This window comes from Pelophylax lessonae, assembly GCF_965119305.1.
Source record: "Pelophylax lessonae genome assembly, chromosome: 1".
In the NCBI taxonomy this organism is placed as follows: Eukaryota; Metazoa; Chordata; class Amphibia; order Anura; family Ranidae; genus Pelophylax; species Pelophylax lessonae.
Genome location: NC_138768.1, coordinates 195,297,009 through 195,311,258, shown reverse-complemented (window position 1 = coordinate 195,311,258; position 14,250 = coordinate 195,297,009). Strand labels below are relative to the sequence as shown.

General features: G+C 45.8%; 1 protein-coding gene across 2 annotated transcripts in view; it reads right to left on the bottom strand.

Annotated features, from left to right (window-relative positions):
- Positions 1-4,341: 4,341 nt before the first annotated feature.
- SRFBP1 (serum response factor binding protein 1) overlaps positions 4,342-14,250 on the bottom strand; it is a 227,921-nt gene continuing 218,012 nt past the window's right edge. The window contains exon 7 of one of the 2 annotated variants that reach the window (XM_082275395.1): positions 4,342-4,551. In XM_082275395.1, the coding sequence (XP_082131521.1) occupies positions 4,376-4,551 (176 nt within the window). In that variant the 3' untranslated portion in view covers positions 4,342-4,375. The remainder of the gene's footprint in view (positions 4,552-14,250) is intronic. The other variant, XM_082275394.1, reaches the window with a different exon arrangement.

The following is a 14,250-nucleotide window of genomic DNA, read 5'->3' as shown; positions in this document are numbered from 1 at the left end:
AATGTTAGAGACGAACAGTCTGTCACTGGTGGTCTCTTCCTATTGTCTGTGTATTGAGGTGTGATGTAGATTCTGTTAAGCCTGTCTGTTCCATTGTTAATGAACTCGCATATTGTTTCTGTCCAGATGGCTAGATAATTAGTTCAGGTAATTCCATTTCTCTATACAATTTCACCTGCATATGATAATGTAATCAGGCAACCCCTGACCAGATGGGGTAAGTTGTTTAGGAGGGGGATGTCCATGCTGTATATAATCTGTGTGACTGTTCAATAAAGGGGAAGGTTCCAGTACAAGCTAAATTGTCGGCTAGCTTCGTATAGGGGGAGGCTGGAATATTTGATATCTATGTTCAAGGCTGAAGGAAGCGTATACTGACGGAAGTCCTCAAGCACAGTGTGGGTCGCGATTCCGTTACATTGGTGGCAAGTGGTGGGATGCTTCCTGGAGTCTGGGACATCCAAACCTCCACCGGGATCCACGGTCTGGATAGCAGAAGAGGAGAGGTACAGATATTAGCTGCCAAGGAAGAGGAATTCGGAAGGAGGTTGCGAGGGATGCGGATATAGCACAGGGGACCAGTATCAGAGAAGGTCTTGCTAGGATGGTATGATTTAATCCCCTGGGAACTCTGGAAGGAAGCGCAAGCCCGTGAGCAGCGACACCAGGGAAAAATCCTCCCCTCCTTCCAGGAAAGGTACTGGTCACAGTATGAAGTTTGAATGGTGTTTTTGAGGAGACAACCGCACAAGGAATGGAAAGCGGAGTTAAGCAGGCTGGTTCAGGTGGAGATAAGGTTGGATGAGAGCTACAGAGCCCTCCGCTGGTATGTAACCCAAGTGTGCCCATGGACAGCAGGTGACAGCCCAATGGAAGGCTTTTGCTACGGCGGCCCGGGGCTGTTATTAGAGAGGCTGTCCAAGGACCCCGACTTTGGGAGAGATTTGGAGTGGCAGGTAGAGGAAATTGGGGATTACAGAGAAGAGATCCTGAACATCTTGGAAGTGTTCTGGACACTGGAAGAGATGAAGTTTCTGGCTGTTCAGGAATGGAACCTGGAGATCGCCTACAGACGACTACTAGACTCTGCTCAGCACCAGGGCTGGGCTCCCCTTGCCTGTGAATATCCAGAAATACCAGTTGACTGTCTGAAGAGTCGGCAATGTGGCAGAGTAATAGTGTGCTTTGCTCACCTGCATCCACAGTTTGAGATGCGGAGGTCTTATGGTGAATGCAGCAAGTGTTGACTCACCTTGATTAACCTGTTTCTGCACAGGATGAGCTTGGATGGATGAATGCATCTGTCCAGCAGCTGGATAAAGGTATGGGAGATGAAGCAGCCAGCTCATCTTCCCAGCCGCAGTTTAAAGGTATGGGAGAAGAGGAAGCCATCCTCATTCCCCATCCATGGGTCACAGATTTAATTGACTTTTCATCGGAGGATGTTATGGATGATAAGTCCCCTGCCAAAGTATTGGCACTGAGCCTAAGGGCCACCAGCCCGAGCCCTGGACTTTCTGCAATTCCAGAGACTGGGGATTTAATAGGTTGTCGTCCTCCCTCCCCAACAGTCAGTCAGAGTGGAGGAAACTGTCTTCCCTCCCCAGCCAGGATCTCTGCACCTGGGAGACGGTACCAGAGAAAGGTTGTCCCAACAGTCTGATGAGGGTAAGGAAGCTGGAGCAGCTGACTCCCCTTCCCAGCAGCAGATGGCACCCCAGAATGATGACACCAACCCAGCAGACGAGCTGGCAACAGAGCAGAGTGCGGTTGGTCTCTGCCCTCAACTAACAAAAGATGGAGTTCCTGTGGTAGTTGATGGGACTGCGGTCTTTACCTCTATATCCCAGGGATGCTGGGCAGTCGGCCCAGGTCCCCAACAGCATGAGGGAGTGAGCCCAGCCACCCTGTCTTCTCTCCAGCTGCTGAAAGGACTCCAGGGAGAAGGGTCAGTCCACGCTTCTCCCCGCAGCATGTATGTTCTATGAGAGAGGCAGAGGTTGGCTGGGTGAGTAATGCTCAGTTCGGGATAATTTGTTTGGGGTACTGTGTGGGTACAGACATTGGGGGACTGGAATTACAGACTAACTTCAAAGTAAACCTGTTTGGGGTCCCCTCTTGTGTTAATCTCCTTTCGAAAGGGGAGAGATGTGACGGGAGTCACTTTGGTTGGGGGGGCCCATGGAACACAGCTTACCTTAGAGAGGTTGGGAAATCCCCCTCTCAGCCCCCTAAGCCCCTCTTCTGTGTAAGTCACCCTGTGTCTATTAGGGACAAAGGGTGACCAAGAAGCCCAGTCTGGCCTGTCCAATCCAGACTTCCACAGACTGATCGGCTACGAGAGCTCCATGCGCCCTGCCAGGACAAACTTACAAATTATGTGGAACTTTGTCAAGGAAGCTGCCATGATGGATTGGTTACATGACTAACTCAGGCACAAACCGATTGGAGGTCTAGTACCTAGTTAGTCTACCTGTGGGGGGAAGATATGTGATGGTACTCACTGTCTCTGGGAGTTAGGGACAGGTGCTTGACGGACACTGGGAATGTGGTTTGGATTGTTTCAAGTGAGACCAGGATGTTTGTCGGCCATGTGTATCGAGAAGTGTGTGAGGACTGTTCCTGGCCTGTTTAATTCTGAACATTTCATTGAAAGAGCTAATTACATTAGCCTCTGTTCCATGTTCTTCAATGTCAGAGACAGACAGTCTGTCACTGGCGGTCTCTTCCAATTGTCTGTGTATTGAGGTGTGATGTGGATCCTGTTTAGCCTATCTGTCCCATTGTTAATGAACTCACATATTGTTTCTGTCCAGATGGATAGATAATTAGTTCAGGTTAATTCTATTTCTGTATACAATTTCATCTGCATATCATAATGTAATCAGGCACCCCTGACCTGATGGGGTAATTTGATCAGGAGGGGGATGTCCACGCTGTATATAATCCGTGTGACTGTTCAATAAAGGGGAAGGTTCCCGTACAAGCTAAGTTGTCGGCTAGCGTTGTATGGGGGGCGGCTGGAATATTTGAGATCTATGTTCCAAGACTGAAGGAAGCCATATACTGATGGAAGTCCACAAGCACAGTGTGGATCGCGGTTCCGTTACAGTGGTGGCAAGCGGTGGGATACAAGCCTTGCAGCACGAGGAAGCAGCATTCCTATGGATTTTGATACACGAACGGCAACGGGAGAACAGCAGTTCGTACAAATTCGGTTACACGAATGGAAGTGTGAATGGAGACGAACTATGCTGGATTAAAACAAGCCACGTTAAAGGATATGCTGGAAGCGAGAGGGAAGATAGCCAGCAATAAAACCAAAGCCATGCTGATTGCATAGCTGACCGAGGAGGATTGGGCACGCAGTATAGCTATGGAAGCAATTTATACAGAGTTGACTCCCAGAACTGTGTGTCGTCCAGCTACTGGGGGGAATTTTGCCCTGGATATTTTAGTACATCCTCAGCTTCAAGGATTATACATAGGCTGGGTATTGGAGCTCAGCTACTTTAAGTTTAGTCAGCATATCAGCACAGGTGTTGGGAGGGGGCAGTGGGTATATTTAGGATTAGTTAGGTTTAGCCTTGAATTTTAATTTAAAGATGTCTTGTTATGTGTGTTCCATAAGTGCAAACATACATGTTGATCATGTCTGAAATTCAGAGCTGTCATGTGTCCTGTGCCTATCTAATCTAATTAGCTCTCCAAATTCTTCCTTTGAACTACAACCCCCCCCCCCCCCCATTACCTTGACTGGGCAGGGCTGATACAATCTGCAATTTTGGTGCAGCAAAGACATCATGTTGTCAGTCCACCACAAGAAATTAGGGGCTGACTGAATTTCTGCCATGATCAACAGGCACTGTTTTGTACAGCAAGGTCTTCATGGGAAAATGTGTATGTATTGCAGAGATTTATTAAATGTTTTTTTTTTTTTTTATTGCCCTGACAAACTTAGTTTTAAAAAATGACAAATAAAAAATGTTATTATAACATAGTTTACTGGACATAGACACAGTGACTTTATATAAAATGTACAGTTATTTTTTTTTTTTTTTTTTTGTTTTTGGAAAGTGTGTAGAAGGATTAGAAACACTTTTGGGCTTTTTGTGAGAGCATTTCCTGTGTTCCTGCTTCCTGTTTACATGGGATGCGGTGCCTTTGAGACCTTCTCCAACCTATCCAATCTTTTAGGCTTTTGTCAATACCTACTGTAGCGATTTTTATTCACTTTTTTCCCATTGACCGTTATTGTGGTCTGTGTCTTAAATACGGACACTACAGATAACAGAAAGAGAGGTTCTAACCTTTCCCCACACAATCTAAAACATTGAATTTTTTTTGATCTAGAGCTTAATTTTAATTTCTAAACCTAATCATCAAATACAATCTTCTTCCCTTGGAATACGGCAATCTGAGACTGTTCTTTGCGTTTTCTGCTGGCCTCCCATGAAGGGTGAAGTGCTGGCTCCAGTTTACCCTGTGACTTCACCGTGCTGTTTCTGGCAGCTTGAGGTTTCTTTACCAATTTGGCTGCCTGTGGAAAAACTAAACAATAACAATACTTTAAGTAAGGCATTCAAATACCCTAGATTTTACACATTAGCTACATGTTCCTTATATTAGAATACTAATATATATGTACTAATAGATACTAATATACTAAAATATATATATACAGGTCCTTCTCAAAAAATTAGCATATTGTGATAAAGTTCATTATTTTCTGTAATGTACTGATAAACATTAGACTTTCATATATTTTAAATTCATTACACACAACTGAAGTAGTGCAAGCCTTTTATTGTTTTAATATTGATGATTTTGGCATACAGCTCATGAAAAACCAAAATTCCCATCTAAAAAAATTAGCATATTTCATCCGACCAATAAAAAAAAAAGTGTTTTTAATACAAAAAAAGTCAACCTTCAAATAATTATGTTTAGTTATGCACTCAATACTTGGTCGGGAATCCTTTTGCAGAAATGACTGCTTCAATGCGACGTGGCATGGAGGCAATCAGCCTGTGGCACTGCTGAGGTGTTATGGAGGTCCAGGATGCTTCGATAGCGGCCTTGAGCTCATCCAGAGTGTTGGGTCTTGCGTCTCTCAACTTTCTCTTCACAACATCCCACAGATTCTCTATGGGGTTCAGGTCAGGAGAGTTGGCAGGCCAATTGAGCACAGTAATACCATGGTCAGTAAACCATTTAACAGTGGTTTTGGCACTGTGAGCAGGTGCCAGGTCGTGCTGAAAAATGAAATCTTCATCTCCATAAAGCTTTTCAGCAGATGGAAGCATGAAGTGCTCCAAAATCTCCTGATAGCTAGCTGCATTGACCCTGCCCTTGATAAAACACAGTGGACCAACACTAGCAGCTGACATGGCACCCCAGACCATCACTGACTGTGGGTACTTGACACTGGACTTCAGGCATTTTGTCATTTCCCTCTCCCCAGTCTTCCTCCAGACTCTGGCACCTTGATTTCCGAATGACATGCAAAATTTGCTTTCATCCGAAAAAAGTACTTTGGACCACTGAGCAACAGTCCAGTGCTGCTTCTCTGTAGCCCAGGTCAGGCGCTTCTGCCGCTGTTTCTGGTTCAAAAGTGGCTTGACCTGGGGAATGCGGCACCTGTAGCCAATTTCCTGCACACGCCTGTACACGGTGGCTCTAGATGTTTCTACTCCAGACTCAGTCAACTGCTTCCGCAGGTCCCCCAAGGTCTGGAATCGGTCCTTCTCCACAATCTTCCTCAGGGTCCGGTCACCTCTTCTCATTGTGCAGCGTTTTCTGCCACACCTTTTCCTTCCCACAGACTTCCCACTGAGGTGCCTTGATACAGCACTCTGGGAACAGCCTATTTGTTCAGAAATTTCTTTCTGTGTCTTACCCTCTTGCTTGAGGGTGTCAATGATGGCCTTCTGGACAGCAGTCAAGTCGGCAGTCTTACCCATGATTGCGGTTTTGAGTAATGAACCAGGCTGGGAGTTTTTAAAAGCCTCAGGAATCTTTTGCAGGTGTTTAGAGTTAATTAGTTTATTCAGATGATTAGGTTAATAGCTCGTTTAGAGAACCTTTTCATAATATGCTAATTTTTTGAGATAGGAATTTTGGTTTTTCATGAGCTGTATGCCAAAATCATCAATATTAAAACAATAAAAGGCCTGCACTACTTCAGTTGTGTGTAATGAATCTAAAATATATGAAAGTCTAATGTTTATCAGTACATTACAGAAAATAATGAACTTTATCACAATATGCTTATTTTTTGAGAAGGACCTGTATACTAATAGAATACTAATATATATATATATATATATTTATATATACATACACACATATTAAAATTATATGTGGCAAAACTTAGGTATTTTCTCCTTTACCACTTCTCATAAGTACTAATAGTTTCACAAATTGTACTCCATCCCAAGCAATATTTGTTTATGAACTTAACATTTTAGGAGATAGTAAACTTCAGATAAAATAATTAATTAATCTCTGTAAATAGATCCTAATATTGTGTAGGAAACCAATTGGCTTATAAAGCATCCCAAAGCTGTTATTTTTAGAAGTATATGTTGTACAACTTTCATGTTAGAGAATGGAAGTGAAGTGAAGCAGGAGCACATTTTTGATGGTAACTCTCTTTAAAATAGGCTGTGAACCAGCTGATCGATGAATCTGCTTCCCTAGCATTACACTGTTTCAACTGAAATTTGTGCTAAGTAAGACACATCTTCTACACTCATTCTAATGACCTGTCTGGCCATGCACAGTGTGTACAAAGCCACTGCAGCTACCAGTTTAAACTGCCAGATACAATTTCAGCTAATAACCAAAGCAAGTGCAGCACAGTATCTGCTGACGCAAAATACATAACACCCATTACATGGTGCCTGTGATACAGTGCCTTGAAAAAGCATTCGTACAACCAAAAACGTAAATGTATTTTATTGGGATTTTATGTAATACCCCAACACAAAGTGGCACATAATTGTGAAGTGGAAGGAAAATAATAAATGGTTTTCAAACTTTTTTTTACAAATAAATATCTGAAAAGTGTGGCATGCATTTGTATTCAGCCCCCTAACTAAAATCTAGTGGAACCAATTGCCTTCAAAAATCACCTAAATAGTAAAAAGATTCCACCTCTGTGTGTAATGTACTCTCAGTATAAATACAGCTGTTCTGTGAAGCCCTCAGAGATTTGTTAGAGAACCTTAGTGAACAAACAGCATCATGAAGGCCAAGGAACACACCAGACAGGTCAGGGATAAAGTTGTGGAGAAATATAAAGCAGGGTTAGGTTATAAAACAATATCCCAAGCTTTGAACATCTCACGGAGAACTGTTCCATCCATCATCTGAAAATGAAATGATTATGGCACAACTGCAAACCTACCAAGACATGGCCGTCCACCTAAACTGACAAGCCGGGCATAGAGAGCATTAATTAGAGAAGCACCCAAGAGGCCCATGACAACTCTGGAGGAGCTGTAGGGAACCACAGTTCAGGTGGGAGAATCTGTCCACAGCACAACTATTAGTGGTGCACTCAACAAATCTGGCCTTTATGGAAGAGTGATAAGAAAAAAGCCATTCTTGAAAGAAAGCCATAAGAAGTCCCATTTGCAGTTTGTGAGAAGCCATGTAGGGGACACAGTAAACAGATGTAAGAAGGTTCTCTGGTCAGATGAGACCAAAATTGAACTATGTGGGGTAAAAGCAAAACGCTATGTGTGGCGTAAAACTAACACTGCACATTACCCTGAACACACCCCACTGTAAAACATGGTGGTGGCAGCATCATGTTGTGGGGATGCTTTTCTTCAGCACGGACAGGGAAGCTGGTTAGAGTTGATGGGAAGATAGATGGAGCCAAATACAGGGCAATCTTAAAAGACAACCTGTTAGAGTTAGCAAAAACTTGAGACTTAGGCGTAGGTTTACCTTTCAGCAGGACAACGACGATAAACATACAGCCAGAGCTACAATGGAATGGTTTAGATCGAAGCATATTCATGTGTTAGAAAGGCCCAGTCAAATTCCAGACCTAAATCCAACTGAGAATCTGCGGCAATACTTGAAAATTGACGCTCCACATCCAATCTGACAGAGCTTAACATTGACTCTTTGGTTGTGAATGCAAATGCCCGCCACACTTTTCACATATTCATTTGTAAAACATTTTGAAAACCATTTATCATTTTACTTCCACTTCACAATTATGTGCCACTTTGTGTAGGTCGATCACATAAAGTCCCAATAAAATAAGATTTTTGTAAGATCTTACCATAAAATCTTTTTCTCTGAAGTCCATCGACAGACGCATCTTCATCTTCATCAGCTAAATGGATTATGCTGCCCCCTGCAGGAGTAGTCTAGGCAGTAAAAGATTTTACATGTACACGCCCACTGGGCTGTCCCTGCAGGCATAACCCACCAACACTCAGCTCAGCAAACCAGTTTAGTTGCAAGCAGTGAAGAAAAAAACATACCCAAATTAGAGGGGCGGATGCTGCGTTGATGGACTTCAGAGAAAAAGATTTTAAGGTAAGATCTTACAAAAATCGTATTTTATCTATCGTCCATCGACAGACGCAGCCTCATCTTCATCATCTGAATGGGACGTCCCAAAGCAGTGTAGGCATGAGGGCGGGAAGAATGCAACCAGAAAGTAACGCAAATTCCAAAGGCTAAATTTAGCCAACTGGGTAACATGAAGCTCAACCAAACAAGAGCTCGTCCAGGTAAAAGACTCCTAAGAGAACAGAACATACTCTTATGAAACAGCAGCCTGCAAAACCTTGCGGCCAAAAGAGGCATTCAAAGATGCCAACAAATCTACCTTGTAGAATTTAGTGAAAGTATACACAGACGACTAAGTCGCTGCCTTAAAAACTTGTAGAACAGAGGCCAGATGGCGAAAAGCCAAAGAGGCACTCAGCGCTCTAGTAAAATGCACCTTCACAGGGAAAGGAGGAACCTGACCCTTGATGGAATAAGCCTGAACAACCGTCTGCCTGATCCATCTCGAAATGTTCACAGCAGACGCAACCATACCCTTGAGAGGACCGTCCGTAAGGACAAAGAGAGAGTCAGATTTTCTAAAGGACTCAGTTACTGTCAGATAAACTTTTATTGCCCAGACCACATCCAAAGAGTGCAAGGCAATTTGCTTGGGATGCAAATTAAGCTATTAGTAGCCAAAGGACGTTGGAAGTAAATGGCCAAGGCAGACACCTGACCCTTGATAGTGCCCAATGCCAAGTGCTGCTCTACCCCTTTTTGTAAAAAGGTCAAAACCCTAGCTATAGAAAACAAGCGAGGGTGCAGTTGCAGCCATTGAAATGTACAATTTCCACGTACCATGATAGATCTTCCTAGGAGTCGACTTCCTGGCCTTTAAAAGGGTAGGAATCACTGAGTCCGATAGACCTCTATCACTCAGTACCTTGCTTACCAAGACCGCCGAGGCAAGTCTGGTGCCACCAGAATGACCGGAATGCTTTCCACTGCCACCCGGCGAAGAAACCTCGGCAGGAGTACGAGCGGAACAGAAGGCATAACAGAAGGCATAAATCAGGCGATATTGGCTCCAAGGAGCCACCAGAGCATCTGTGGCGTCAGCCAGATGATCCCGAGACCTGGCTACAAACCCCTAAACTTTACTGTTGAGGCGAGATGCAAACAGATCCACCTCCAGAGTCCAAACCGGGCAAAAAGGAGATGAAACACTTCCGGATGTAGGGACCATTCCCCTTGATTCAACACCTGACGGCTCAGGTAATCCATTTGCCAATTTCCCACCGGAATGTGGACTGCAGAGAGCCGGAACATTGGCTTCCACCCAAACCAGAATCTGGGCCACCTCCTTGGCCGCCAGGGCACCCTTGGTGCCCCCTTGTTGATTGATGTAAGCCACAGCCATGGCATTGTCCGACTGTATCCGAACCGGAGAGCCACGTAGCCGACTCGTCTAATGGAGCAGGCAGGGTTTAATCGCCCTCAGCTCCAGAATATTCCCCTGGGCACAAAGTTTCCCCAGCACTCCACCCCAGCCCGACAGGACAAATCTTCTGGTCCAATGACCGAGGATCCCTGTTCCACTTTGCCAGAATCTCCTTCGGCAAAGGTCTCGAGTGAGACTGAGAAAACGGGACTGCTTCGAAGGTCGACACCATCAGGCCAGGGGCCCTCATGCAAGTCCGCAAGGAAGACTGATCGGTTTCCATCAGCAACGTACGGATAGCGTCAGAGCAGATTTCTAGAAATTGATCGTCGACCTGAATTATTGAAGGGTCTGAACTGTAATAGAGATGTTGCCCAACAGATCCTAATAGGAGACTGCTCGCAACAGAAGATCGTCCAGATATCCCACAATCGAGATAACTCGCTGACGTAACCAGGCCAGCACCGGGGCCAGGACCTTGGTAAAGACTCTGGAAGCGGAGGCGAGACCAAAGGGTAACGCCACAAATTGAAAATGTTCCTCTGCCACAGCAAAGCGGAGGAATCCTTGATGTCTCTCAAATATGGGGACGTGGAAATTCGCATCCTTGATATCGATGGAGGCCAGAAAACCCCCCTGGGTCAATGATGCCACCATTGACCGAATGGACTCCATTCAAAACTTCTGCACCCACACAAAGCGGTTCAGAGCCTTGAGATCCAGGATGGGACGCACCTTGCCCTCCTTTCTGGGTACCGTGAACAAGTTTGAATAGAAACCCTGAGAGTATTCCTGCGGCGGAACCGGCACAATCACCCCTTGAGCCAGGAGATCCTGCACAGACTCCCAGAGATCTTTCAACCACTCCAGAGACAGTTGTAGATTTGACTGAAAAAAACTGTCCCCCGGCTGGGACCAAAATTCAATCTTGTACCCGGAACAAACCAGCTTGCAAACCCAATTGTCCTGAATGAAGGAAGTCCAGGGTTCCTGAAAGAAGCACAGACATTCCCCCACCCCTGGTGAGAGCGCTCCTTCATGCTGAAGAGGACTTGTCTGCAGCACCGGACTGACTGGCTTTGGGCTTGCTCCAATGCTTTTTAGCCCCTCCAGAAGCTCTGAATTGCTTACCCTTTTCTTGCGCCCTGGAGGCACGAAACAACCGTCTGTGAGCAGTAAAGGAAGGACCCCGGGGTGTTTTACCTTTGCAGGATTGAGGAAGAAGAGTACTCTTCCTGCCCGTCAGACCTTTGATCAACTCATCCAAGGAGTCACCAAACGTTCTCCCAGAAAAGGGAGATCTGTCAGGGCTCTCTTGGAAGCTTGGTCAGCCGACCAGCTCTTCAGCCAAACCATGCATCATAAGGCAATCCCCACAGCCGAGAATCTGGCCACCAGGGAAGCTGCATCCATGGACGCATCACAAAGGAACACCAGGGCCTAGGCCATCTGTTCCAAAAGTTCCAGCCGTTCCGGAGGAACTATTTCAGGGTCCAATGACCACTTCAGGGCCCTAATCCATTCCGTAACCATCTGTGAAACCAAAAAAGACACAAAAGACTGGTTTCAAAATGGAAAACGCCCACACGTGAAGATGGCAGGAAAGGGATTCCACCCGCCTGTCCACCAGATCCGTAAAAACCGGGGAATCTTCCACAGGCACAAAAATTGATTTATTCAACCTGGAAACAGGGTGGTCCATTGTAGGTGGCACCGTCCAACGGTTGGAAACCATATCAGCAAAAGGATACCGGCGTTTAAAGCGTTTTGGCACCACTAGCACATGCTTAACATGCTGCCATTGGTCATTCACAATATCATGAAAGGTGTCGGGACAAGGGAAAACCTTGCCAGACTTTTTGAGTCTTACCAGAGCCAACAGCCACCCGCGTCCCTGCCGGCGTGGGCCTTATCAGCCAATTTTAAGGTTTCCCGCACTGAAATAATCAGGGCTTCCACCAAATCGCGTTCCCGCGCTGCAGCTGAAGAAGACAGGTCCTCTTCACGGTCTGTCTGACTGTGAGGACAGCGACGCTTCAGGTAGGGGGGCCTCTGGGGCAACCAAATTAGCCTCTGAATCAGAGGACACCACCAAAGATGGAGAAGGCAGTGTCCGTTTCTGGCTAGTAACCTTTTTCATGACAAAATCAACTTTGGTTGCCAGGCTTTCGAGAGCTGCTGAAATTGCGGCCAGCGACTGCGATCCGGACTGTCTGGCAGTCGCACAGAGTGGGTCTGAGGGTGAATTCACAGCCTGGGACTCCATAATTAAAGTTACTAAAAATGGAGTACTGTCACTTTAAGCAGCGCCAATCGTGGTTCCCACCACCGATCGCAGTGGTCTGCAGAGTCCCCCTTTAAAATACACTAACAGCAGAGTGTGCAGGGATTTGCCCGCAAAGACCCCAGTACTGTACCACCTCCAGAGAAAACCTCCTGATCGACCTCAGCACACGGAGAAGAGAGACAGGAAATGACCTCGGCCAGCAGCAGGAAGCAGAAGCAGTGATCACGCCTGGATGTAAAAGATAACGCTGCTTAGTGCAGTACAGAGGACTACACAAAAATGGTTGCCAATACATTACAATAGGAAGCTCAGGGAAAATGTCTGCCCCATACAAGTCAATGGGAAAAAGCTGTACATTGCCCACACTTAAGATGGCGGTGCCCACAGCGAGCCATGCGGCCAGGGAACAACACAATGAAGGCCTACAGGATCCACAACAAGGCCCAGCAATCCACAAGGTACGATGCTGCCCCCTCAGTGCGCCAGGCGCTCCCGGTCACATAGCCCCCTGCGAGGACGGGAGAGGGAGACAGGCACAGAGACCTGGTACCGGGTAGGCCAGGGGGATCTTTTACGAGGTACAGGTCCTATTATCCCTAGGAGAGGGCCCACATCCCCCCAAGGCCACCAGGGGCAAAGGGGGTCACATTTACTCACCATACCATGGACTGGGTGGGCTCCGCTCAAGACACCTCCTCCCACCCGAAGTGGGGGATGCTACCAGCCGAGGTATACGCTGTGACTCAAGGTGTTCCAGGTCGTCGCGTCCCGGCGAGGCATCCGTTTGCAGGCTCTTCCCCATCCGGAAAGGGGCACCGTCGTGGCGAGGCCTAATGCGGGACTATAACCTGCTCACGCTCGTAGGCCAGGCTGGAGGACCATAAGAATCTAGATTATCCAGTGCAAAGCCCCAGCCGGCATTGCTTGTAGATCACCAGTAGTATCCCCCTGACACTAGCTAGCAAGTGAGTAAAGAGAAATAAAATAAACTATTCTGAAAAGAATAAATAAACTGAGACCGGAGTCCCAGCAGAAAACTTAGGTACTACTTCTTCTCTAGACAGAAACAAACTGGTTTGCTGAGCTGAGTGTGGGTGGGTTATGCCTGTGGGGACAGCCACGTGGGCGTGTACATGTAAAATCTTTTACTGCCTAGACTACTCCTGCAACGGGCAGTATAACCCATTCAGCTGAAGAAGATGAGGCTGCGTCTATTGATGGACAATAGAGAAAATACATTTATGTTTTTGGATGTGACATGACAAAATGTGGAAAATTTCAAGGGGTATGAACACATTTTCAAGGCAGTGTATACCCTTAACCTAACTGTTTGGGCTAACATAAAATTTGATTATTTTCATATCTCTTTATTTTCAGACCAAAAGAGTTTTTGAACACCTATAATATATATTAGTCAAGAAAAGTTCCCTTTAAGAGAAATGTGTTGCCTTTAGGGGGAATATGTCTATCAGGGAATATCCAATCTATTACACATTATCTGTATACAAAAAGAGAGAGGAAAAGCAGTTTTTCTGAGGTGGCATATGGGTTTTTTCATGTGTGACAGGAGTCACTTTGGGCATGGGGGTTGTGGACCCCAAATTCCTTTAAAGAGGTTGGGAGGCACTATGTCCAGCCTTGTGTGGCTTTCTTATGTTTAAGTCACCCTGCATCTGTTATGGATGCAGGGTGACCAGGAGGGTGGTGAACACTGAAAATATGGTTTGGACTACTACAAATGGGACAGTCATATTCAGGAATAATGTCTCCCTTGTAATATGAAGATTTTTGTTCCCATTTGCCATGAGGTCTCTGAACAGGAAGTCAACTCCTAATATGGTCATTACAGGAAGTTCTGAGGAGACGGACTGTCTGAGGTGGCTCTCCATTCACCTATTGTCAGGTGTGCTAATGACCTCACCTGTTGTCTGCTAAGGGATGTATTGACACTCAGAGTAATGTGTATTGAGGGTTTGTTAGGGAACCATTGTTCTGTATCTGA